This window comes from Toxotes jaculatrix, chromosome 18, assembly GCF_017976425.1.
Source record: "Toxotes jaculatrix isolate fToxJac2 chromosome 18, fToxJac2.pri, whole genome shotgun sequence".
Taxonomy (NCBI): Eukaryota; Metazoa; Chordata; class Actinopteri; family Toxotidae; genus Toxotes; species Toxotes jaculatrix.
Window position 1 is genome coordinate 105,938 of NC_054411.1, and position 22,509 is coordinate 128,446.

At 49.9% G+C, this 22,509-nt stretch overlaps 2 protein-coding genes across 3 annotated transcripts; both read right to left on the reverse strand.

The window, feature by feature from the left end:
• Nucleotides 1–1,074: 1,074 nt before the first annotated feature.
• On the reverse strand, nt 1,075–4,365 carry maptb (microtubule-associated protein tau b). Its single transcript, XM_041062219.1, has 9 exons — nt 3,921–4,365; nt 3,566–3,594; nt 3,018–3,075; nt 2,852–2,931; nt 2,544–2,693; nt 2,382–2,463; nt 2,104–2,213; nt 1,390–1,557; nt 1,075–1,316 (listed from the first exon to the last, which is right to left on the reverse strand). The coding sequence occupies exons 1-9, from the start codon at nt 4,363–4,365 to the stop codon at nt 1,284–1,286; spliced, it is 1,155 nt and encodes a 384-aa protein (XP_040918153.1). The 3' UTR covers nt 1,075–1,283.
• Nucleotides 4,366–7,720: 3,355 nt separating this feature from the next.
• Nucleotides 7,721–22,035, reverse strand: crhr1 (corticotropin releasing hormone receptor 1). Of its 2 annotated transcripts, XM_041061986.1 has the most exons (14): nt 21,662–22,035; nt 17,549–17,639; nt 17,404–17,454; nt 16,525–16,644; nt 14,588–14,670; nt 12,909–13,015; nt 12,185–12,305; nt 11,950–12,103; nt 11,819–11,879; nt 10,976–11,048; nt 10,512–10,597; nt 10,167–10,305; nt 9,380–9,421; nt 7,721–9,234 (listed from the first exon to the last, which is right to left on the reverse strand). In XM_041061986.1, the coding sequence occupies exons 1-14, from the start codon at nt 21,692–21,694 to the stop codon at nt 9,094–9,096; spliced, it is 1,302 nt and encodes a 433-aa protein (XP_040917920.1). In that variant the 5' UTR covers nt 21,695–22,035; the 3' UTR covers nt 7,721–9,093. The 2 variants fall into 2 exon arrangements, with proteins under 2 accessions (XP_040917920.1, XP_040917922.1); XM_041061988.1 differs by lacking the exon at nt 17,404–17,454.
• Nucleotides 22,036–22,509: the final 474 nt, after the last annotated feature.

The window sequence follows — 22,509 nt, forward strand, 5'->3', positions numbered from 1 at the left end:
TCCTCTCTGCTTCCAGTCTTTATGCTCAGCTGCTGTTAGATCCAGCTGTGACCAGGATTCACCCCTGTGAAGCTCCACTGACCTCTGATACACAAACTAAGCTAAAGGGACACAAAAGAATGAAATACGAGCTGTTTCTGTCCAACGTGCAGCAGCATGTGGCCGACGCCACAGTTAAACTCTACAGTCGCCACGTCTCAGACCAGCCTCAGCCTGGCTTTGACTCTGTGAGTCTCTGAACGTGATCCTTCCACATGTTCCCTCACCTGGTCGCTCCGAAGTCTCCCACAGGTGTTCAGCTGAGATCAGGAGACTGTGAAGGCCACAGAGCGTTCAGTGACCCCTCAGACCTGTGGGTGGGGCCCAGGCCTGTGGGCGGGGGCCCAGACATATGGGCGGGGCCCAGGCCTGTGGGCGGGGCCCAGACCTGTGGGCTTGAGTCCTTCACGTATGATACGAGCGATACAGCGAGAGAGCTGATTATTATCAGAAGATCGTGGTTAGGAACCTCATTCACTGACCACATCAGACATGTTATTCCACCTTAAATAAAATACAGCGTACAGTCAGATTAGAGTGTCGGGTTGGATTCCTCTGAGCGCCGCCTCGCGGCTGAAGGTGTGAAACTTCCTGGTAAAAGCTGAACATTTGATGCTAAAGCTAAATTAAACTCTTTTGTCTTGAACTGGATTTGAGTCGTCGTTAAAATGAGGCCTGGGACCTGATCTGAACCGGAGGCCCTGTCCAGTCAGAGGACACCGCGCCCCTGTCCGCGTACAGTCAGAGGACACCGAGCCCCTGTCCGCGTACAGTCAGAGGACACCGCGCCCCTGTCCGCGTACAGTCAGAGGACACCGCGCCCCTGTCCGCGTACAGTCAGAGGACACCGAGCCCCTGTCCGCGTACAGTCAGAGGACACTGCGCTGAGCTGGGATCAGCTGTTTCCTCAGAAGCTTCTGACTGAACGTAGTAAAATCAGTGAGGAACCACAGCACCGCTCGCCTCGTCTGAGTCTGGAGGAAACAGACAGCAGGGTTTTTATCAGATCAATCTGAGTGTTGCTTCTTGTGATGACTGAACACCTGGATGGATGTACCTGCCAGACTGAGCTGTGATTGGCTGATAATGACTGGGCTTCGTTTCACTTCATAAAATCCCTGCAATCTGCTCTGTGATGAAGACGCTCGAGGGAAAAGGCAGAAGAATTTCTTTCTTTCTTTCTTTCATCAGGCAGTTTCCTTGGTAACGAGAGGTTGGGGTCTGCAGGTACAGGGGTCATCCAATCACAGGCCTTGTTTGGCGAGAGAGGCTGACACCTGACAGGAAGAGGAAGTTGTTAATGTGTGTTGTTTTATTTCTGTTTTTGATCTGAACAGGTAAATCTCTCACCTGGTCGGCCAGGGTGTCGAGGGGCGGAGCTTCGGCAGCATTAAGGCTTCCAGGGGAAGAAGTGTTGCTAAGGCGAGGGGGGGAGGAGTCAGGCTGGATGACGATGTCAGCACCGTGGTCAGTTCGAGCCTTGGCCTGCTCTCTGAAGGTCAGTTTCTGACTTTCAATCTGTCAACACATGATGTGTAACACAGATCATGTTGTGCTGAAACATATACACATATTTACATATATATCCGATGTGAATAATATGAAACAAACAAAGCTTTACGTGTTTAATGTCACTGACGTCACACTAAAAACAGCAGGTGTGTGATGTATGTGTGATGTATGATCTGCTCCACATTAACCCGCTCAGCCATCAGAGCTGCTGGACGCTAACGCCTCGCTGAGGGAGGAGTTTCACACCTGAAGCATGTTCGCATTTTGATTGATGGCGGGGCGTCTCTCTCTGGAGGACAGTCCCTCCTTTCCTGTCGGCTTTTAATGTGAAAAATAAGCAGGAAGTGTTGTTCTTATTGACAGAAGTGAGATGAATTAATCCCTGAACCAAAGCAGCATCAGGCTGCTCAGTAGGACCTGACACTTCAGCTACAGCGCCTCCTGCAGGACGACCTGCTCGCTGCATCAGGTCAGATCTTAGTTTTATCTGATGTTCGTCAGCGTCATGCTTCTGTTTCTGAGATGTTAGCATGTTGGTGTGTTAGCTTGTACCTTCTTCTTTCCCCCTCCTGGTACATGCGTGATGTTCTCCAGAGAACCAACTTTAGAATGAACAGCTTTAAACTCCACCTTCTCTGATTTAATCTCCACCTTCCCTCCACCTGGAACACACAGTTTGACGTCCACACTGTATGAGAACAAAGTTTCTCTGCAAGTAAATCCAACAAATTTATCTCAGAGTTTGGATTTTAAATAAGTGTGTGTGTGTGTGTGTGTGTGTGTGTGTGTGTGTGTGTGTGTGTGTGTGTGTGTGTGTGTGTGTGTGTGACCTGGTTTGTGGCGGATGTTGTCTTTGGAGCCGCACTTTGACGCCACGTTACTGAGATCCATCTTCTTGTTGACGATCTGAACCTGCAGACAGGTACAGGCGGGAATCACCGCGGGTTTAAACACGGTGAGGTGTGTGTGTTTGAGGTGTGTGTGTGTGTTACCTTGCCCCCTCCGGGTGTGTGTTTCAGGTTTTCTGTGGATCCGACCTTTGACCTCACATTGCTGAGGTCAGGCATGGGGTGGGAGGTGAGGGGGGGTGTCCGTCCACGAGCAGAGCTGGGAGACCTGGGGGGGGTCCGGACCACCGCCACCTTCAGGACCACCAGTAAAAAAACAGTTCAACCAGTAAAACTCATGGTCGGAACCAAAGGGAACCACCCACAGAACAGAACCATTAGATGATGGTCTCATCATCATCACCATACATCTGTTAGACCTCTGAGGATAGGTGACGGACAGGTGGACAGACCTTCTTGATGTCTCTGTTTGGAGTGGACGATCTGCTGGCAGGAGAGCGGCTTCCTGGACTGCTGACTCCATCCACTGACTCTGACAGACAGACAGGTGGAGAGAGAGACAGGTTGACTGAGACTGGTCTAACTGGTGTAACTCGTTGAACCAGTGCAGTCCAGTACCTGAGCTCTTGGCTGAGATCATCTTGGCTGCTCTGGCGCCTCCTGCTGTCCTGGAGGCCTGAAACACACAAACATCAGAGTGATTATAAAAGCTGTGATTGTGTTGTTGTTGTTGTTCTAAGGTTCACCTGGACGACTGTGATTCAGTTCACTTTCACAGAAGAAGAACACGAACATACAGGAAGTAACGTGATCACACGGAAGTGATGACATAAGAATTCTAAGAACAGTGTGTTTGTGCGTGCGTGTGTGCGTGTGTGTGCGTGCGTGTGTGCGTGTGTGTTTTCAGCTGTGTTGTGTTGTACTGACATGTGTTCGTGTTATTTTGTCCACCCTCACTGGTTTACACACAGAGGACAAAATAACCTGAACACCGGTTTGTCTGACTCATCAGCTGATCTTGCTGCTTTAAAGTGGGCGGGGCTCTGTTAACTTCTGTGCACCAATCAGGGTTAATGTCCGCCGAGGACCCGCACAGTGGTCGGTTCTGTTCGTGAATATTTAACCTGACTGAGTGTGAAGAGAAAACGTCGTCATGGTGATTTTACCTTCGCAGCGTCTTCGGTTTCCTTCGCGGCTGAAACACAGAAGAGAAACGACGTGAACACGATGAACGTGAAGCTGAACCGACACACGCAGGTGAGAGCGGGGCAGCAAACAGAAAGCAGAGGTCAAAGGTCAGAGAGCCATGTGAGAGCAATGTCCAGTCTGTGTCACTTTCATGACGAAAACATACGAAAGTTCCTTTAACATCCAGAAACATGACACAGAGGAGGAGGAGGAGGCGCAGGGAGGTGAAGGGAGAGAAAGGACAAGGAAAAAGAAGGAGGTGCAAACAAACTGGGGGGGGGGGGGGAGGGGGGGGAGGGGGGTCAGTGAGGGAGGGGGTTCAGAAGAACAGACCTTCAGTGGGGGGAGGAGGGGCATTTGATTTCCTAGCTGGACCAGACTTCTTAGTTGGAGGAATTGTTTTCTTCACTGGGGCAGCTCCTGTGGGTGGAGCTCTGGGTCTGGAGGGAGGACCTGCTGTTGAAATCAAACATCCCTTCTCTTTGCTGAGGTCTCCATTGGTCAGAGGAGGGCTTGTTTCATAAGCTGGGACCTCCTGGTCTTCAGAGGACGGAGGGGCAGGAGGTGTTTGGTGGATCCGTGCGTTTATTTTCAACTCCTGGACGCCCAGCTCCTCCTCAGCAGGAGGCTCTGAGCTGCAGGAAGCCCTTCTTTCTTTTACCTCAGCTGAAATCCCAGCTCCTCCCTTCAGCTGCTCCTCCTCATCCTCAGCTTGTGTTTCATCAGGACGGGGTGTGGAGGAGGAGCAGGGAGTCTCTGCTTGCTCCTCTGTCTTCATCACAGCCTCTCTCTCCTCCTTCACCTTCTCTTTATCGATTTCCTTTTCCTCCTTCTGTTTTCTAGGTTCCTCCTCCTGTTTATCACCACCTCCCTGCTCCTCCTGTGACAAAGGAGGACTCTCCGGTTCCTCCTCTTTCTTCTCAACCTCCACCTCTCTGTCGCCTCCATCCAGCTGCTCATCCACCTCTAACACCTCCTCTGTCTGTTCTTCTCTGGGCTCCTCCTCTTCATCAGGAGGAGGTGGGGAGGAGGAGCAGGGAGCATCTGGCTGTTTCTCTTCGTCTTTCCTCTCTTTCTCTTTCTCTTCCTCTTCTCGGTCCTCCTCTGCCTCTTTCTCGACCTTGGAGCCTTCATCTTCCTGTTTCCTCTTCGGCTGCTCCTCAGAGCTGCTCCTCATCACTCCACCTCCATCTTCCTGTTTCTCCTCCACTTCCTGCTCATCCTCTTTTCTTCCTCCATTTGGGAGTTTGTCCAGAAAACGAACAGAGTCGAGCTCTGAAGGAGGAGGAGACGAAAAGGAGAGAGGCAACAATGGCAGAGACAGAGAGGAGAAACCAGGAGGAGGGAAGGAGAGGGGACAGTGAAGGAGACAAGTGTCCAGACGACATCACAGGTGCAACAAACACTAAGAACAAACTGAACCCTGATTGGACGAACTCATGGCATGTTTATTCTCTCATGAATAGAAATAATCCCCCCTCCACCTCCCCCTCCTCTCTCCTCCTCCCCTCTCCCTCTCTCCTCCTCTCCTCCCCCTCTCCCCCTCCTCCTCCTCTCCTCCCCCTCTCTCTCCCCTCCTCTCAACCCTCTCTCTTCCCCCCTCCTCCTCTCCTCTTCTCCCCCTCTCCTCCTCTCCTCTTCTCCCCCTCTCTCCTTCTCTCCTCCTCCCCTCTCTCCTCTCCTCCCTCTCTCCCCCTCTTTCCTCCTCTCCCCTCCTCTCACTCTCGTCTCCTCCCTCTCCTCCTCCTCTCCTCCCCCTCTCTTCCCCTCTCTCCCCTCCTCCTCTCCTCTCCTCCCCCTCCTCCTCTCCCCCTCTCTCCTCATCTCCTCCTCTGAGGTGACCTCTGACCTCTCATAGGAATCCCTTCAGTGTAAATGAACCTGAGCTGACTCCTCACTTCCTGTCAGCAGGTGGGGATTTACCTCAGAGCAGACCTGACGGGATCAGCACTGACTCCACCCACCTCCCATCATGCGCTGCTCCTGCTGACCTGGGCCATCTCTGGGGGGGACCGAGTCTCCGTCCATCATCACTCCTATTGGGGGGTAAGAGAAGGAAGGAAGGGGAGAGGAGAGGAGGAGGCAGTGAGCATGCTCAGTAACAGAATAAATCCTCCATGATGATGATGCAGCAACAGTAAAGTCCGTTTCTGTCTGACTCTACTGTCTCTGCCTGTCAATCACCCGCGCACACGCTCACCTGTCAATCACCCGCGCACACGCTCACCTCCCTGCACTCCCTCTATGTGAAGCTCGTTTAGCCTGCAGGCTAACGGGCAGCAGCGGGGCGGCACGCGGAGCGGCACGCGGGGCGGTGGACCGGACGGTGAAAGACGGACAGAGAGCGGAAAATACCACCGCCGCGTTTGCCGCTACCGCTGCCTGAAAGCCTGTGAGGCTGCAGACAGGTGTGGCACACACACACAGAGGGAGAGAGCGAGAGAGACAGGTGAAGGACAGGAAAGGCAGACAGGTGAGACACAGACAGGTGGTGGTGTCCTTGTCTTACCTCTGGGCTGTACTGCAGCTGCTGTCCGTCTGTCTGCTGCTCCACCCTGCTGTCGCTCAGTGACGGGGACGGGGGGGGGCCGCTCCGCTACTGCTGCATGCTGGGAAAAGAGGCTGCTGTTGCCATGGTGACGTGCTGCATCACTGCATAGTGAAGAAACGAGTGAAGATCAGCTGATGTTCATCAAAACAAAAATACAAACTCACTGTCGCACAGAAAGTTGGAATAAAATCTATTTGACCTGTTATCATGAAGTGATTTATCCTTCATACATAAAGTTTATATCTTCTCTAAACTTTATTGATCGGTGTCTCCCACTGTGATTACTGATTATTGGCAGCAGCGTGTATTTCAAAAGCTAAACTTACACAAGCAGCAGCAGTACGAGCGAGTACGTTTGGCTAAGTCCTGCACCCAAGTTTAATCTGAGCTACTTGGTCTTCAGCTCTCAGTCACTCCCTGGGAGACATCCTGTCCCCGTCCTCAAGTCTGTCCCTCTCTGCAGACCCGGTGAGAAGAGAGCTCAGAAAGATGGAGCGTGAGGAAGGCTGCAGGTCCGGATGGGATCAGCTCCAGGCTCCTCAGGTCCTGCACAGACCAGCTCCGTGGGATCACAGCACGTCTTCAACCTTCAACCTCAGCCTGAAGTTGGGAAGAGTTCCACAGCTCAGCCCTGCGTCGCCCCCTCCACCCAGTGCAGGTGGTGGGAGACAGGAGGATGTAGTGAAGCTTTCATCAGTGATGGTGAATGAGTCCCAGCTCATGGAGGACACACTGACAGCACTGAGACGCTGCTTCACACCTGTGAAGGACTGATGTCACAGCTCCTTCCTGCTGCTGTTAGACTGTACAACCAGGACAGCACGCGCACACACACACACACACACACACACACACACACACACACACAGACAGAGAACCACCAACAGAAAGACATCAGAGCGCGTCAGACCAAACCAAACCTGCTCACCACTTTTTAAAACTAAGGATAAATTCTGTGATGAGCAGGGGAGACGCGCTCGTAGCATCCTCTCGAACCAAACCTGCAGACTTCCTTTTGCTGTGCTGCTGCACCTGACCGGTCAGAAACCTGAGGACTGTGGAGGTCCTGCACCCTCATGTACTGTGAAAGGCAGTGACATTGGACTTCTGTGTTTCTGTGGAGACGGGGTGAACTTCCTAACCCAAAGACGGACGTCTCATGAGTGACGCTCTCACCTGAAAGTCCAGGTGGGGACGAGACCCGGTCCCAACATTCACAACTATTCACAGCACAACAGAACCAAGCGACACAGCTTCATCTCTGCCTTCAAACAGCAGGGGGTGAAGCTCTGTGGTTGGCTGGCAGTTGGTGAAATGCACCCTGGGAGCTGTAGTGGACTGCTGTCCCTCAGTCCACAGGCTCATTGTCACTTTGACTTTTTCTAAAGAGGCAGATCTTTGAGTTTCAGCAGTGTTTGTATGTTTAGTAAAGAAAGACAACATGTCCTGATGAAGACATTTATTAGACCTCAGACGTCAGCAGATACAGAAGCTTCAGTCAGATTATGTCCACGTGTCCTGTGGACAAACTAGACTTTAATCAGTAATATTTTCATAAATTCAGTCTTTACAAAAAGTTGTTTTTAACCCAAATCTGTCCAGTTTTCCACAGGTTTGAATCCATCCATCCATTCTCTGTGCCGCATGGAGGCTGGAGCCCGTCGCAGCAGACTACAGGCGAGAGACGGGTACACCGTGGACAGGTCGCCCGTCAATCACAGGGCTGACACACAGGCAAACGCACACACTCATACTCACAGTTAAACACTCACAGTTAACCTAATGTCCTACTGTGGGAGGAAGCCAGAGGAAGAACATGCACACAGGCCGGGGTTCGAACCTGTGAGGTGACAGTGCTAACCACTGCACCACCGAGCCGCCCCCACAGGTTTTTATCTCTTATTTCATTCATAATCACACACACACACACACACACACACACACACACAGAAGAATAAAATAACTGAGGAACAGTTTGTGCTTTATCCTGAGTGTTTCCCTTCATAAATCCCTACAGGTGGAAGCTACACTGTGGTTAGAATAGTTACTATGGTTACTGTGGTTAGTATAGTTACTGTCAGTACTACTGTTCTCTACCTATCAGGACTAATCTAAACTGGTCCTTTGTATGGAAGTTGAGTTTAACAGTTGACTCTGTGTAAATGTGAACAACAACAGTTACGACTGATGATTAACAGATGATTTACACGTGTTCGGCACAGAGTCCAGCTCACGACACGCAGACGCGCTGAACTGAAACTTTACGATCTCACAGCTCATCTGGTGATTTCTGAATGTGTTCCAGCTCAGTCTCATGTCAGTTTGGGTTCAGGTATAAAATTAATTTACACTGAGTTGAACTGAACTGAATCCAAATTATTATAGTGAGTCCAGAGTGTGTGTACAGCTCTGAGAACTGGTTAGGATTCTGGAATAACAGGAACCACTTTGTTAGAGCGCCCCCTGCTGGCTGCTCAGCTGCTGTGGCCTGATGTTTTCAGGACTGAAACACTGAACAAGTCATTATAACATGCACGAGACTTTAAACCTCCAACAAAACTCACAGCACGTGAGCTGGTGACGCAGCAGTAAAAGGATTTAAGGTCGTTCAGAGGGCGGCGAAGTGTGTGTGTGTGTGTGAAAGCTGGTGATCAAAGTTACAGTATAGACACTTGTAGCTCATATACGCATAATAAACATTTCATAATAAATAAAGTTGTGTTACAGAACATGAGCACAGTCCAGCTGCCTGATGGGACATGTGACCCTGGGGAAGCAGCTGATTGGTCATGTTCACTGATTGGTCAGCATATGAAAGGGGGTGGAGCCACACAGAGACCTGACTGACAGATCTCTGTCTTGGCTGGTTTGATCTGATCCACTGACCCCAGAGCAGAACGGGACCTCTGATTGGCTGAGTGGAATTACATCACAGGTGGTGATTGGTCAGGTCCTTCAGAGGTTAGAAGACTGTTTGATGCTGTGGAAGGACACTCTGCTGGGTGAGGTGGGCAGCGACGTGGCGCGCACCGTCCGGCTTCGAATGGAGTGACGATCCTGCCAACGAATCCAACGCTTCCTGACTGCAGAGCGCACCTGCACACAGACAGAGAGGTCGGCACACAGGTAAATATCCAGTGCACATGCAAAGGTTAAAATGTGTCAATGTGACGTTGGTTAATGATGGAAAACAAAAGCTAAATGGGCCCCAGCACAGAACCCTGAGGAACCTCACACTCACCTCACTGTTGAGAAAACAGTAGAAAACTGAGACAAAAAATCCCTGTGGAGACAGAGAGATGGAGAGACAGAGGGATGGTGTTAGCTGCTAACAGAACAGACTGGCTGCTAACAGGAGCTTGTTTGCTCAGTCTGAGCCCAGTTAAAGGTCAACAAGGTTAAAGGTCAACATGCTGCTTAAATGTTTGCTGTAAACTGGAGCTAAGCTAAAGCTAATTTGCAGACCCAGCTGATGCTGTTCCTGTGGACGATGTTGTTCTGGCCTCAGACTTCTCTCTGATCAGGGCTCGTCCTTTAACTCAGGGACGGACTTTATCACGTCTGTGACTCCACAGACATCAGAAACATCCAGGCTGCTCCAACACGTCTCCGCAGACTCCAGCTGATTCCAAACACTGCAGCTCTGACAGGAACCAGGATCTGGAACCCCCCCCCCCCCCCCCCCCCCCCATGTTTCAGAGCAGCTGAAAACTTTCCTCTGTGATAAATGTTAGGCTTAGACTTCCCATGATGCACCGGGCACCTCCCCTAACCTCTCCCTCTCTTTCTGTTCTCCTTCACATCCCATTAACACCTGTTCCTGACTCAGCTCCTTCTCTCCCTGCAGGTTCATCTGTCCTCAGAGCTTTGGCGTCTGTCCTCAGAGCTACTGCCCATCATTACTCTCATTATTATTAGTGTCATTAGCATCTGTTCTAATGTTGTTGTTGTTGTTTGTATTGTTATCAGTCCTGTTACTGATCCTGTCCTCCGCCCCCCCCCCCCACAGATGCTGATGTGAGATGAACCTGGAAGGACTCGAGTATGGAGTTGAAGTAGATGAAGACGATCTGAGCGACTTCGTCTTCTCCTCCAGGATTCACAAAGAACAACATGTAGGTGATTCCTAACAGAGGCAGCAGCACCAGAGTCGCCTTCACCGCCTTCCTACAGGAACGACAACAGGCAGCAGGTGAGAGGCGGGGCACACCCTGATAGGCTGACACACAGACACAAACAAACATTCATCTATGGACAATTTACAGTCAGCGGTTAAGCTAACGTGTGCATAGCGTGGGAGGAAGCAGCCGGAAACAGAACCTGGGGTCGGGACGGCGTGGCCCTGCACCAGCTTCCTGTGTCGGGGCTCGTACCTGTACTGGATGGTCTCTGACGTGGTGGAGGCCCTCAGTTTGGTCATCAGGATCCGAACGATGTTGAACAGGAAGACAAAGTTGATCTGAGGAGAGTTGATGAAGAGTTTATGTTGTTGTTTGTGGTCAGACTGTTCACAGGAGGATGTTCTCTCACAACTTATCAAGATTTGTGAAGGTTCCTTGTTTTTATAAAGCAGTCGTTCCTAAAGTTCTACCTGCACCGATGATCAGAATGAACACAGGTGTTCAGCTCACCTGCTGTGACTGGATTCACATTTAATATCAAACATTTACAAACATCTCTGAGGAGACGAGAGGACGTCACAGCTTTATGACAAGGACGAGGACAGGTCTGTTCGTGAGTTTAAGAAGAATGAAAAGTCTGTCTGCTGTAAAGTGTCTTCAGTGACATGATTTAAGGTGGACTGACTGTATTTAATACAGACTGGATGTGTTCTTACCAGCAGGACCAGGATCATGGGGCCCTGGTAGATGTAGTCTGTATAAACTCCTGCCCTTTTTCCAAACCAGCACCTGTCAATCAAACACAACCACCAATCAGTGGCTCTTTGATCCTGCTTCACCTCCTCACACTGATGACATCATGTACACTGAAAATCCTGATCTCTGATTGGCTGTCAGCAGTCAAAAAGTTCACCTCTGTTTCAAACCAGAGCTCAGGCTGTATTTATCTGCTGGTAACCATGGCAACAGAACTGATGCTTCACACGCCCTATAATCTGGTTCTTCTCAAATCCTGAACCTGATCCTGACCCCCCCCACCCCACCCGACCATGCCCCCCGGACCATGACCTCAGTCCAGCAGGAGACAGTCAGCAAGAGATATGTTCACTAAGAGCAGGAGATCAGGTAAGGAGGTGCACAGGAAGTGAAGGAGAGGAGATTATTTAAGGAGAGGAGGTGTGAGGTGTGAGGATAGGAGGTTAGGATGTAAGGAGAGGAGGTTAGGATATAAGGAGAGCTTTCAGCAGACATGAGTCTTCCAGAGGTTCTTAAAGCTACAGAGACGTTCCTGCTCTGAGAACGTTGGGAAGCTTGTTCCACCATCGAGGATCCACCTGGTCACCATCTGTTCTCAGGTGCTGGCACTTCCTCACCTGCCTTCACACCTGTTCGTCGTGTCCTTCCTGTGCTCCCTGTACAGACTCAGTCAGTTGTGATTGTTGGTCTCAGCGTGTCGCTTTGTGACGTTCGCTCTGCTGCCGCCGTCTGTCTGTCACAACTCTTCACTGTGTTTGTACCGTTTATTCGTCACACACCTGTGATCTGATCATGTGACTTACTTCTCATTGTCGTAGTAAAGTTTCCCAAAAGCCCAGGCCACTATGATGGGAAATGGAATACCTACAAAAAGACAGACAGGTGAGCAGGTGTGCTGGCAGGAGGACAGACGGTGTGTGACAGACGTACTGACCCCAGCCGATACAGATGAACATCCACTTCCTGAGTTTGTCGGTGGAGTAGGTGAGGACGACGGCCGTGTGGAGGTAACAGCCCTCGCCGAACATCCAGAAGAAGTTTGTCACGTGGAAATAATTATAGGCTGCGGTCACCAACCTGCACCACACCTGGGGGGGACAGGTTGTTACCTTGCCTCTATGGTGACCGTTGTCAGGGACACAGAGTTTGTGTGTCTGTGAGTGCGTTACCTGGTTGCTCTCGGTAACAGCAGGGGTCATGGTTAACTGCACGATGAACCAGGTCGCATTCCTCAGTATGAACGCAGAGATCAGATTCCAGTGGATGATGTTCCTCAGACAGCGAATGCTCCTGTTCTCACACACACACACACACAGAAACACACACACACGCTGGATTGTTGTGTTTTTGTTGGAGGACCAGAGGATGAGCTGGACTCAGGCTGTTCACGGCCCAAAGAGTCTGACACAGAAAAGCTTCAGAATCCTGAATCACCCTGAACCTCTCGGCCCGCCCCCGAGTCCAGCTCTGATTGGCTCTGACCGGGCTGCTTCAGGTTTATCACAGCACTGAACTGTCCTCTCTAATCTGACATCACCGTGACATCACAGTCCGCCTGTCACTTCAGTTCAGTTTTATTCATACAGCTCCTTCCAGACCCTGACCCTGACTAACTATCAGTTTAGTCATAATGACTCAAACTAGAACTAGAACTAATTCCAAGCTTTGTCAGACAAAAAGTTTCTGAGGTGTTCAGGAAACACAATAACCTCAGTTTTGTCTGAATTCAGAAGAAGACAGTTCCAGATCATCCAGGCCTTCATGTCTTTAACACATGCCTGAAGTCTGGCTGACTGCTCTGATTCTTCACGTCACGCTAAGCACCTGCGCTTGAAAGGAGAGATTGAGTCTTTACAGGGAAGGTTACTGTGGTCAGGTGGACAGGTGTGTTACCTGAGTCTCATGAAGAGAGTGAAGGCGAGCAGCAGCGCTCCCAGAGAGATGCAGTGACCCAGGTAGTTGATGATCACAGCAACCTGATAATGGACTTTACTCTTCCTCTGAACACACAGGAAACACACGGGTCAGACGTGGGAAACAGGAAACAGCAGCTGTTTTCAGTCGTCACAGCACAGTGTTAAAAGCAGAGAAACAGAATCAAAGCAGAGATGACGAGTAAAGAGAAACGTAGTCGTCAGGTATCGGTTCAGGTATCGGTTCAGATCTGGTTAACTCTTTTGTCCCTGTCAGGATCCTGTAGGAATGATGACTTGGTGTTTCCTATGATCTGATTGGTCAGTAGTTTGGGCTGTTGGCAGGTTTTGATGTGATCCAGAGCAGGTTAGCTGTGCAGCATTAGTTACCATGGTGATGTGACCACAGACAGGTCACAAAGCGATTTCACGCTGTAGCTGCTAATAATGCAGGATGACATCATCACCAAAGCTGACCAATCAGTGAGCTTCCTGTCATCCATGTGACTTCACGTTTACTCTCCCTGGTTTGTTTTGTTTTCATAAACAGAAAAGAAATGAAAACAAAACACAGCAGAACCAATACACACACACACACACACACACACGTACACACACACACACACACATACATGTACACAAACACATACACGTACATGTACACACAAACACACACACACATACATGTACACAAACACATACACGTACATGTACACACAAACACACACACACATACATGTACACACACATACACGCACACACACACACATACGCACACACACAGACACACACACGCACACCTTTCTCTCTTATTAATTACAGCCCTGTGATTGGGCAGCAGCCAACTCAGCTGTCCAATCAGAGGCGAGCAGGAGAAAGGTGACAGATTCTCTCAGTGTGAAAGAAAAACTGTGTTACACAACATATGGACACACACACACACACCAGATGGCTCACTCTCTGGACATTGTTGGTCACACTGACGTTTTCATGCTCATCTCTGATTGGTTCGTGTTTGTTTGTGCTCTGATGTTTGTGTAAATCAGATTTGTTACTGTGTTAGAGACAGACAGGCAGACAGACAGGCAGGCAGGCAGGCAGACAGACAGGCAGGCAGACAGGCAGGCAGGCAGACAGGCAGGCAGGCAGACAGGCAGGCAGGCAGACAGACAGGCAGGCAGACAGACAGGCAGGCAGACAGTCTCTGCCCTCTGAGTGTGATCCATTATAAACGACTGTACAAGAAGAATATATTATATTATTATATATCCCCTCATACATGTGTTAACTTCAATACACACACACACACACACACAGTCTGTTGTTCTAAAAGCCTTTCTGTGTTTCTTGTGTCTGGGGACATACGTGTCCTCTGTCTCTGTTTAATATGAACAGCTGTGCTGTGGATGGCACTGTCGCTAGGCGACAAACAACAAAAACATTTCTGCTGGCCTTTTAAAAACATCCTCATCATCATCATCATTAGCAGAGTGGTCCCCGTCCGTCCTACTGTCCCACCCGTCCACTTTCAGTTAATCTTATTCACTGCTTTTAGTTTTTGTTGTTTCTTACTGTTGTTGTTTTTGTTATTGTTGATGTGTCCTTCATCAGTGGTTAGGGGTTAGGGAGTGTAGTGATCAGTGTATTGATGAGTCTCACCAGGACGATGATCTCAGTGCACTGACTGTAGTTTCCTCGAAGAGCCCAGCTTCCATTAGACTGACACTCTCTGTACACCCTGTCTGCACACACACACACACACAGGTTACTTTATAAAATCAATATCAGCCAAACAATAACGTTGTTATAAATGAAATAAAACAGGTTCTGTGTACGACTGTGAAACGTGGAGCATCGACGACTTTTCATTCAACTCAAACATCTGCAAACGATTCACATCAGGTGATCATCAGATCACTGATCCCGACCGATCGATGCTCCAGCTGCTTTCATTACGTACACATATTAGTTTAGACCAGGGGCTCCCAGACCAGGGGCTCCCAGACCGCAGGTTTCCAGACCAGGGGCTCCCAGACCAGGGGCTCCCAGACCAGAGGCTCCCAGACCAGGGGCTCCCAGACCGCAGGTTTCCAGACCAGGGGCTCCCAGACCAGGGGCTCCCAGACCAGGGGCTCCCAGACCAGGGGCTCCCAGACTGGAGGTTCCCAGACCAGGGGCTCCCAGACCGCAGGTTTCCAGACCAGGGGCTCCCAGACCAGGGGCTCCCAGACCAGGGGCTCCCAGACCGGAGGCTCCAGCTCTGAGACAGAGGAGCTGGGTGATCAGGGAGGAGTGGACGCACAGTTTTCAGCTCGAAAGGTAACATTCACACAGACACAGACACACACACACACAATTGGGGCAGTCTGGGCTTCAGTGTCTTGCCCTGTGACACCCACACCCCACCCCCAACCCCCCACCACCAGGGGATTTGATGATATCAGAACAGAGACAACAAGGGTATTTCTCAGTGTGTGAAGAGATGATGATGATGAAGGTGGAGTGAGACATGAGCTCCAGCTGGTTCAACACACACACACACACACACACACAGATGACTCATGCTAATAAGTCAGATCAACAAGTAAACCTCTAATTAAACAGGATATTTATTACCACCCACACACACACATTAACACACACACACACACATTAACATTAACACACACACACACACACACACACACAAACAGTCCTACTGGGAATTAGTGTAATCTGTCCACTTGGCAGGAAATAAAAAGGCAGTAAATCCCCTGCTGTGTCCTCAGACTGTTGTTGGACGTCAGTGAGACAAAATGTCCTCAGCTGCTTCCCTGTCAGTCCACATTAAACTGACGTGTTCGGTCCATTTGGTCCACGCGTCTCTAACCTCTGCTCGTCCAGATAGTTCCTGATTTCCTGCTACAGCGGCAGGTGTACTGGATCATCGCCATAGTAACGAGAATAAAAACACGGTTCCGACTGTGGATGAAGGAAACAACGCTGACTGTTGCTCTGAACTGAAAAACAAGCTTCAGTCTCTTGTGAGAAAGTCTCGTGTTTTGTCGAACCACCAACCTCCATATGTGGTCGGTCACCTGACTTCCTGCTTTCCTCCTGTCATAGGTCAACAGCTGTCAGTCGCCTCACGATGAACGCTGCTGCACAGAAGACCGACACTCTCGTTCTTTACAGGACAGTCACACCCAGAGTCATGCACAATAACTCTGGACAGTCCAGCTGCAGGCAGACCAGGATACTCCAACACATTTAAGGTTAATCTTGAGTAGTTTGGAAAAGTTACTGGAAGTGTGCAGTAATCCACAGGGATCCTGGTCCCCCACCTGTACAGCTGCAGACAGCTGACTCCAGGAAGTTCACACAGCTTCCAGACAGCAGGAGATTTGTTTAAACTCTCTCTGGGTTCAGGTGATGGATGTTCACAGGTGAATTTCTCTTGGGGATGAATTAAGGTATCTATCTATTTTAAATTTGGACCTGAAAGGACCATGAGTTTATGGAATGGGAATCCAGATCTTTAGTTGGGACACAGTTCAATAAGCAAAACACCTGATCACATAACAGGCAGACAGACAGGTAGTGAGGCAGGTACGCACTGGTGGTGTTGTAGTGGATGCCATTGAACTGTTCTGGACAGGGTCTGGAGATCAGCTCTCCTGCTGCACTACGAGGCCAACAGGTCCCTATCCCATCCACAGACAGGTCACAATACATACCTGCAGACAGAGAGACAGACAGGCAGAGAGATAGACAGGCAGAGAGACAGAAAGACCAGACGAACCTTTGTGGATTTTACTTGGTAAGAGAAACACATCTGCTAAATGATATTACTGAGAATGGACAGATTTAGACATTTTATCAACCAACCCGAACCTGGACCAACTGGACCTGGATAATTATGAGTATGTTGTGTTAGTAAAAGCCCTGCAGCTGCTGAGAGTCTGATAAAATAAAAGCATGAATGAAGGAGGCATCAGAGAAGCACTGCTGTCTAATTGGGCCAATCCTAGCAACCTAAGTCACTCTGGTTTAATCTGGGTATTCCTGTACTGTAAGAGTAACAGTCAGTAAGTATTAAGAGGTGCACTGGTCTTGTTGGGCAGGGTAGTCCTGGGTACTTATGTAGTTGTGGTAGTCAGTACTTAGAGAGTTCCTCCCGTGTAGCTGGGGTAATCTTGTTGATACTCCTGAGTAGTAAAGCTAATCCTGTGAAACTGACTACCCTGACTTTGGACTAAGCCTGAACTTCTTCAGGCTTAGTCCAAAGTCATGCAGAGTAATTCTGGGTTGTCCGTTGGGTCCAGGATAGATGGGAACAATCCTCAGAGGTCCAGAGATCCAGAGGGGTCCTTGATGTGGCATCCACTTAGAACCAAATATTGCACATGTAAACCACAGAATGATGAAAAAGTAAACCAGCAGAGGGAACCACTGCTCTGGTTTATCGGTGAACAGTTTACATCACCTGTACAAACCTGAGGTGTTACTGATGGTGAACGTCTGGTTTAGTAACGCCAGCGTCTTTGCTGAGAGACAGAAAGAAGAAATCAGCACTTCTCAGTTTAATTTAGGAGAACGGCTCATGGAGAACCAGGAACAGGAAGACAGACAGGAAGTTACCTGTCAGGTTGGTCGACAGGAGGATCAGAGTTTCACAGGTTAACTCCACCGGACAAACTCGCCCAGTCAGCAGCACACACACACAAACCACCTGGAAAACAGAGAGAGAACCGTGTGATGGAGCCAATCAGAGCTGACAATGGGCAAGAGGAGGGGTACACCTGGATCGGTCGTCAGCCAATCACAGGGCTGATCACAGAGACAGACAACCATTCACTTCACATTCACACCTTTGATTCATTCTTCAAAACGGTCACATGACTGCTGCCGCGGCACTGACCCACCTGAGACGTGACTCCACTGACTCACTCAGCACAGACTCATTCATTCATTCATTCATTCATCAGACTGATGATTAATCAGCTGTTCAGTCTGTTAATTATTCACTGATGTCACACACACAGTGTGCTGATGCTGCAGCTGACATCGGGCCGAGCTGAGAGCAGCTCTCTCTCTCTCTCTTCAGGGCCTTTGGTGGAGATTTCTGGGTCACGGCGGCTCAGAGGGACGAGTTCCATCCGGCGTCCACAGTCCTGTTCGCTGAGCTTGGCTCCCTGAGGAAGTACAGCGAGTTTGGGCGAATCAGGAGCTCACGACTGACGTCCAGCACCGCGGCTCTGTGACGTGCTGTCAGAGTCGGTCTGCGTCAGCAGAACCACGCACTTCAACGTGTCGTACACGGAGGGAGATGCGTTACGTGACGGAGGTGGATCTGAATCAGCTGCGATAAAAACGAGGTGCAAATATTTAATCATTTATTATTATTACAGTAATAAACGTGTTGTTGTTTATTATTATTATTATTTTATGCAAATTACAACTTTTTTATATGAACTGTAACAAACTCAGATCTAATGCTTTCCCATCCAGTCTGCAGCAGAGCAGAGCCGTGGTCAGTCCTGCTGCAGTTACGGTTTCCCACAGGGGCGGCTGAGTGAGTCGGCGGTTCAATTCCTGGTTCGTCTGCAGCAGTGAAGCTCGTGAAGTCTGTGAATTTTCTGTGACCTGTCGGTTCAACATCCACCTGCAGAGACTCCAGCATCATGGCACTGGTTCTGGTTCTGTTCAGACTCCCAGCAGCTGGTTCAGGTCAGGGAAAGATCCAGAAGCAGTTCGATATGTTTATCTGAGCCTGAACCACAGGCGGGGTCTGGGTATGGACCTGGTCAGTGGTGTTTGTCCTCCATCCCAGTCCTTCTTGACAGAATGTGAGACAGGTTGATGTGAGAAAACCGTGTCAATCACTTACACGACGGGAGGATTCACGTGTTCTTCAGAGAACAGCTGTTCACCTGAGGAGCAGCAGGTTACAGGTGGACACTGTGACTCATTCACACAGTGAGAAACTCAGCTCTGCTGCCGACGTTCCCCGGGTTGGAACGCATCTTCACCGTGACCAATCATCATCATCAGAGAGACAGCTGAGACCCTCACAGACACACACACATGTCACATGATTCATGTCTGTGGTCATGCTGGGACACATGTGCAGCTCTGTGAGGACGTTCAGGGACGTTCAGACCAGATGTGACTGTGAAACGTTTCCTTTCCGTTCATGTTGTTTCCAGCTGCGTCTCAGCTGCATGCTGCACTCAGGACGCGTGTTTGAACTAAAGAAGCGTTTGTGTGTGTGACATGAAAAATAAGAATCACATGTGAAAGACATTTTACTTTTCATTTTCTCTTTTTCTTTCCTCATCGATGGATTGTTCAGTGAACAGCGTCCGGAGATACTGATTTTTCATCAGTTTAACCGGCCGAGCCCCGAAGTCTGACTCTGTTCTGATTTTAGAACATTTTACTTATTTTCTTTAACAGGACTGAGAGACAGACAGAGAGCTAATGCTAGCCAGCTAACACCTTACTGTTACCATCAGTATTGTTAGCGGTGTGATGGGATCCTTCGTTTACGCTCAGTGTGTGGCACTGAGGAGCCCCACCGCTGATTCCAACATTACAAACAACAAAAGCGAGTTCAGAGGAAGAGCTCAGCTGGAGAAACGTCACCTGCTTCCCAGCACACGGTGCATTCACACTGTGGCCACAGACCTGAGGTCTGCCTCACAGGAACACGTCGCACTGACGCTGACTCACTTTCTCTTTAGGAAGCAAAATGGCAGAAGCTCAAGTTCCCTTCGAGGTCCATCTGTGCACACGCCTGTGTGAGTCCTGCTGGTTTCTGCTGCTCAGCGAGCTCACACTGTTTTTATTTTTGTGTAAACTCAAACACAACAAACATCATAGAGAGCGTTCAGTGCGTCGCCGTGAAACTGCGCGGCAAACGCCTGCTCCGTCACACACACATCAGTCTGTGGACGCTGTGCTCTGATCTGATTGGCTGATAACGTGACACACAGACTGTGGCAACACAGGAACTTCCTGCTGCTTGAGGACTTCATTACCCAGAATACCCCCCTCTCTGTGTTCCTGCAGTGTGAGGAGGAGGATGGATGATGAAGGGATGAAAGGAGACAGAAACAGGAAGTGATGGATGAGTGATTGTAACATCGGCCGTGTGTGTGTGTGTGTGTCTGTGTGTGTGTGTGTGTCTGTGTGTGTGTGTGTGTGTGTGTGTGTGTGTGTGTCTGTGTCTGTGTCTGTGTGTGTGTGTGTCTGTGTCTGTGTGTGTCTGTGTGTGTGTGTGTGTGTGTCTGTGTCTGTGTGTGTGTGTGTGTGTGTGTCTGTGTCTGTGTGTCTGTGTGTGTGTGTCTGTGTGTGTGTGTGTGTGTGTGTGTCTGTGTGTGTGTGTGTGTGTCTGTGTCTGTGTGTGTGTGTGTGTGTCTCTGTGTGTCTGTGTGTGTGTGTGTGTGTGTGTGTTTGTGTGTGTGTGTGTGTCTGTGTGTGTGTCTGTGTGTGTGTGTGTCTGTGTCTGTGTGTGTGTGTGTGTCTGTGTGTGTCTGTGTCTGTGTGTGTCTGTGTCTGTGTGTGTGTGTCTGTGTGTGTGTGTGTGTGTGTGTCTGTGTCTGTGTCTGTGTCTGTGTGTGTCTGTGTCTGTGTGTGTGTGTGTCTGTGTCTGTGTGTGTGTGTGTGTGTGTCTGTGTCTGTGTCTGTGTGTGTGTGTGTCTGTGTGTGTGTGTGTGTGTGTGAGCTGTTTCTGCTGATCTGGGGTCAGACTCTGGCTCTCTGATTGATTGTGGGCGGAGCTGTATAAATAATACTGAATTGAGCTAATGTTAGCTAGGTTGTGGGTTAGCTAACTGTGCTACAGTTCATGCTAACATGCAGAGAGGAGTAGACGTTTCCCGGAGCAGCTCCAAACAGAGAAACTCTCAGCTCTTCTCTGTTGTAGCTAACATCACGCAGCATTACCCGGCACACAGCTGTGACACAGGTACCTGTTCGCTAACTAGCTAGTTGGGATTAGCGATCACAAACTTTAGCAAATGGGATAAAACAACACTGATGTATTGGCTCTGTGAAACACCTGTCAGGTAGATACAGAGAGACGCATCAGCTGGAAAGCCTCAGCCGCTCCTGATCTTGGCTGTTCCTCAGCCATCTCTCCTCCACGATGTCATCATGTGAGGCGCATACGCCACCACCAGAACACGCTCCTCCCACCCACTACGCCTTCATGTCGATACTGGTCTTTGGTCTGCAAGGCCGATCAACCCCGTTCAAACTCCACACCGTCTGGCAGTGAAGGGCAGGCTGCTCCTGCTCCTGCTCCTTTCCCTTGTAACTGTTAAACTATCTGTTAGCACCATCCATGTATGTATCTATCTAACCATGTTTGTTTTCTGTTTCCAGGACCGGGGCAGGTAACTGTCAGCCCGCGCACACACAACCACAGCACGACGACGTTCAAATCTCTGACTCAGGTTCACTGAACATTTAAAGTTAAACTAAGAGGACACTGTTTACTGCACTCACCTGAGCGCTACCTGCATTTTAAACATTTTGAACAATATATTTTTGGATATTCTGGATATTAACATTTTGGACAATAATGAAAAATACAAATCACTGTGTATGAAAGCCTGAGATGACACATACTGACTTCACTGTCCCAGGCTTTGTGTACTGTTGGTGGTGTTAAAAACCAGGAGCCTGCTTTACCTGCAGCTCTGTGGCGCGCGCGCGCGTGCCCGCACACACACACACACCACCCACCTGACTCAGTAATTTCCGCTCCATCTCTGTCATTCATTCATCCGAACGGTCGCGCGCGCTCTGGCACGCGGTGGGCCGTCTGTTCACAGCCTCGTCCCGCGCGACCCGATCCTGCTGAAGTCCCGCGTCATGTCGGTCCGAGCTGGGACGGATGGATGAGACAGATTCGCAACGGAGGAGGAGGCGAAGAGATCCGAGGAGAGCCGAATGGAGCCGAACTGGGTTCGATCCGGGCGGTGGAGAAACGAGCCGAACCAGAAAACACGCCAGGACGCAGAGGGGGAGGGAGGGGGTTCCGGGTCTGCCGGTCCGCGTCGGTCCGGGTCTGTTCTGGTCCGTTTCTCTCACGGAGCCTCCGGACTGACAGCCTTTCATGCGAGTCCACACCGGGGACACTGATGGACCGGAGCAGCGCGTGCTGCCGGGGAGGAGGGAGCCGCAGAGCATGAGCCAATCACAGCGAGAGAGGGCATGGCGGGAGAGAGAGAGATGAAGGTCTGGACCAGTCTCATGTTTAAAAAGTCGTGTCAACATCTCATGAGCTCTTATTTTGAAAAGAATTATTAGGAGGGGATGGAAAGCTCTGGAAGCTTCCTGCTCTGCTGCAGGTCCATTCACACATTTGTCCCTCAGGTCAGGATGATGTTTGGATCTTTCCCTGAGCTGAAGCAGCTGCTGTGAGTCTGAACTGAACCAGAACCAGGTCCATGATGCTGGAGCCTCTGCAGGTGGATGTTGAACTTCCAGGCTGGACGACTGTAACTCCCCTTTCTCAGGATGTCTGATCCAAAACGCTGCAGCCAGAGCACTGACTGGAATTAGCAACAGAGATCATGTTACTCCTGTAC

Excerpts from the sequence above, each read along its gene's own strand:
- maptb (XM_041062219.1), bottom strand. The coding sequence starts at position 4,365 with ATGAAGACAGAGGAGCAAGCAGAGACTCCCTGCTCCTCCTCCACACCC. Across the intron at positions 3,595-3,920 it reads CCCTCCTCCCCCCACTGAAG|CCGCGAAGGAAACCGAAGAC; the intron begins GTCTGTTCTTCT and ends TCTGTGTTTCAG. Across the intron at positions 2,464-2,543 it reads ACACACCCGGAGGGGGCAAG|GTTCAGATCGTCAACAAGAA; the intron begins GTAACACACACA and ends ACCTGTCTGCAG.
- crhr1 (XM_041061986.1), bottom strand. The coding sequence starts at position 21,694 with ATGACAGAGATGGAGCGGAAATTACTGAGTCAG. Across the intron at positions 17,455-17,548 it reads CCTGTCGACCAACCTGACAG|CAAAGACGCTGGCGTTACTA; the intron begins GTAACTTCCTGT and ends TCTGTCTCTCAG. Across the intron at positions 11,880-11,949 it reads GTTCATCTGTATCGGCTGGG|GTATTCCATTTCCCATCATA; the intron begins GTCAGTACGTCT and ends GTCTTTTTGTAG.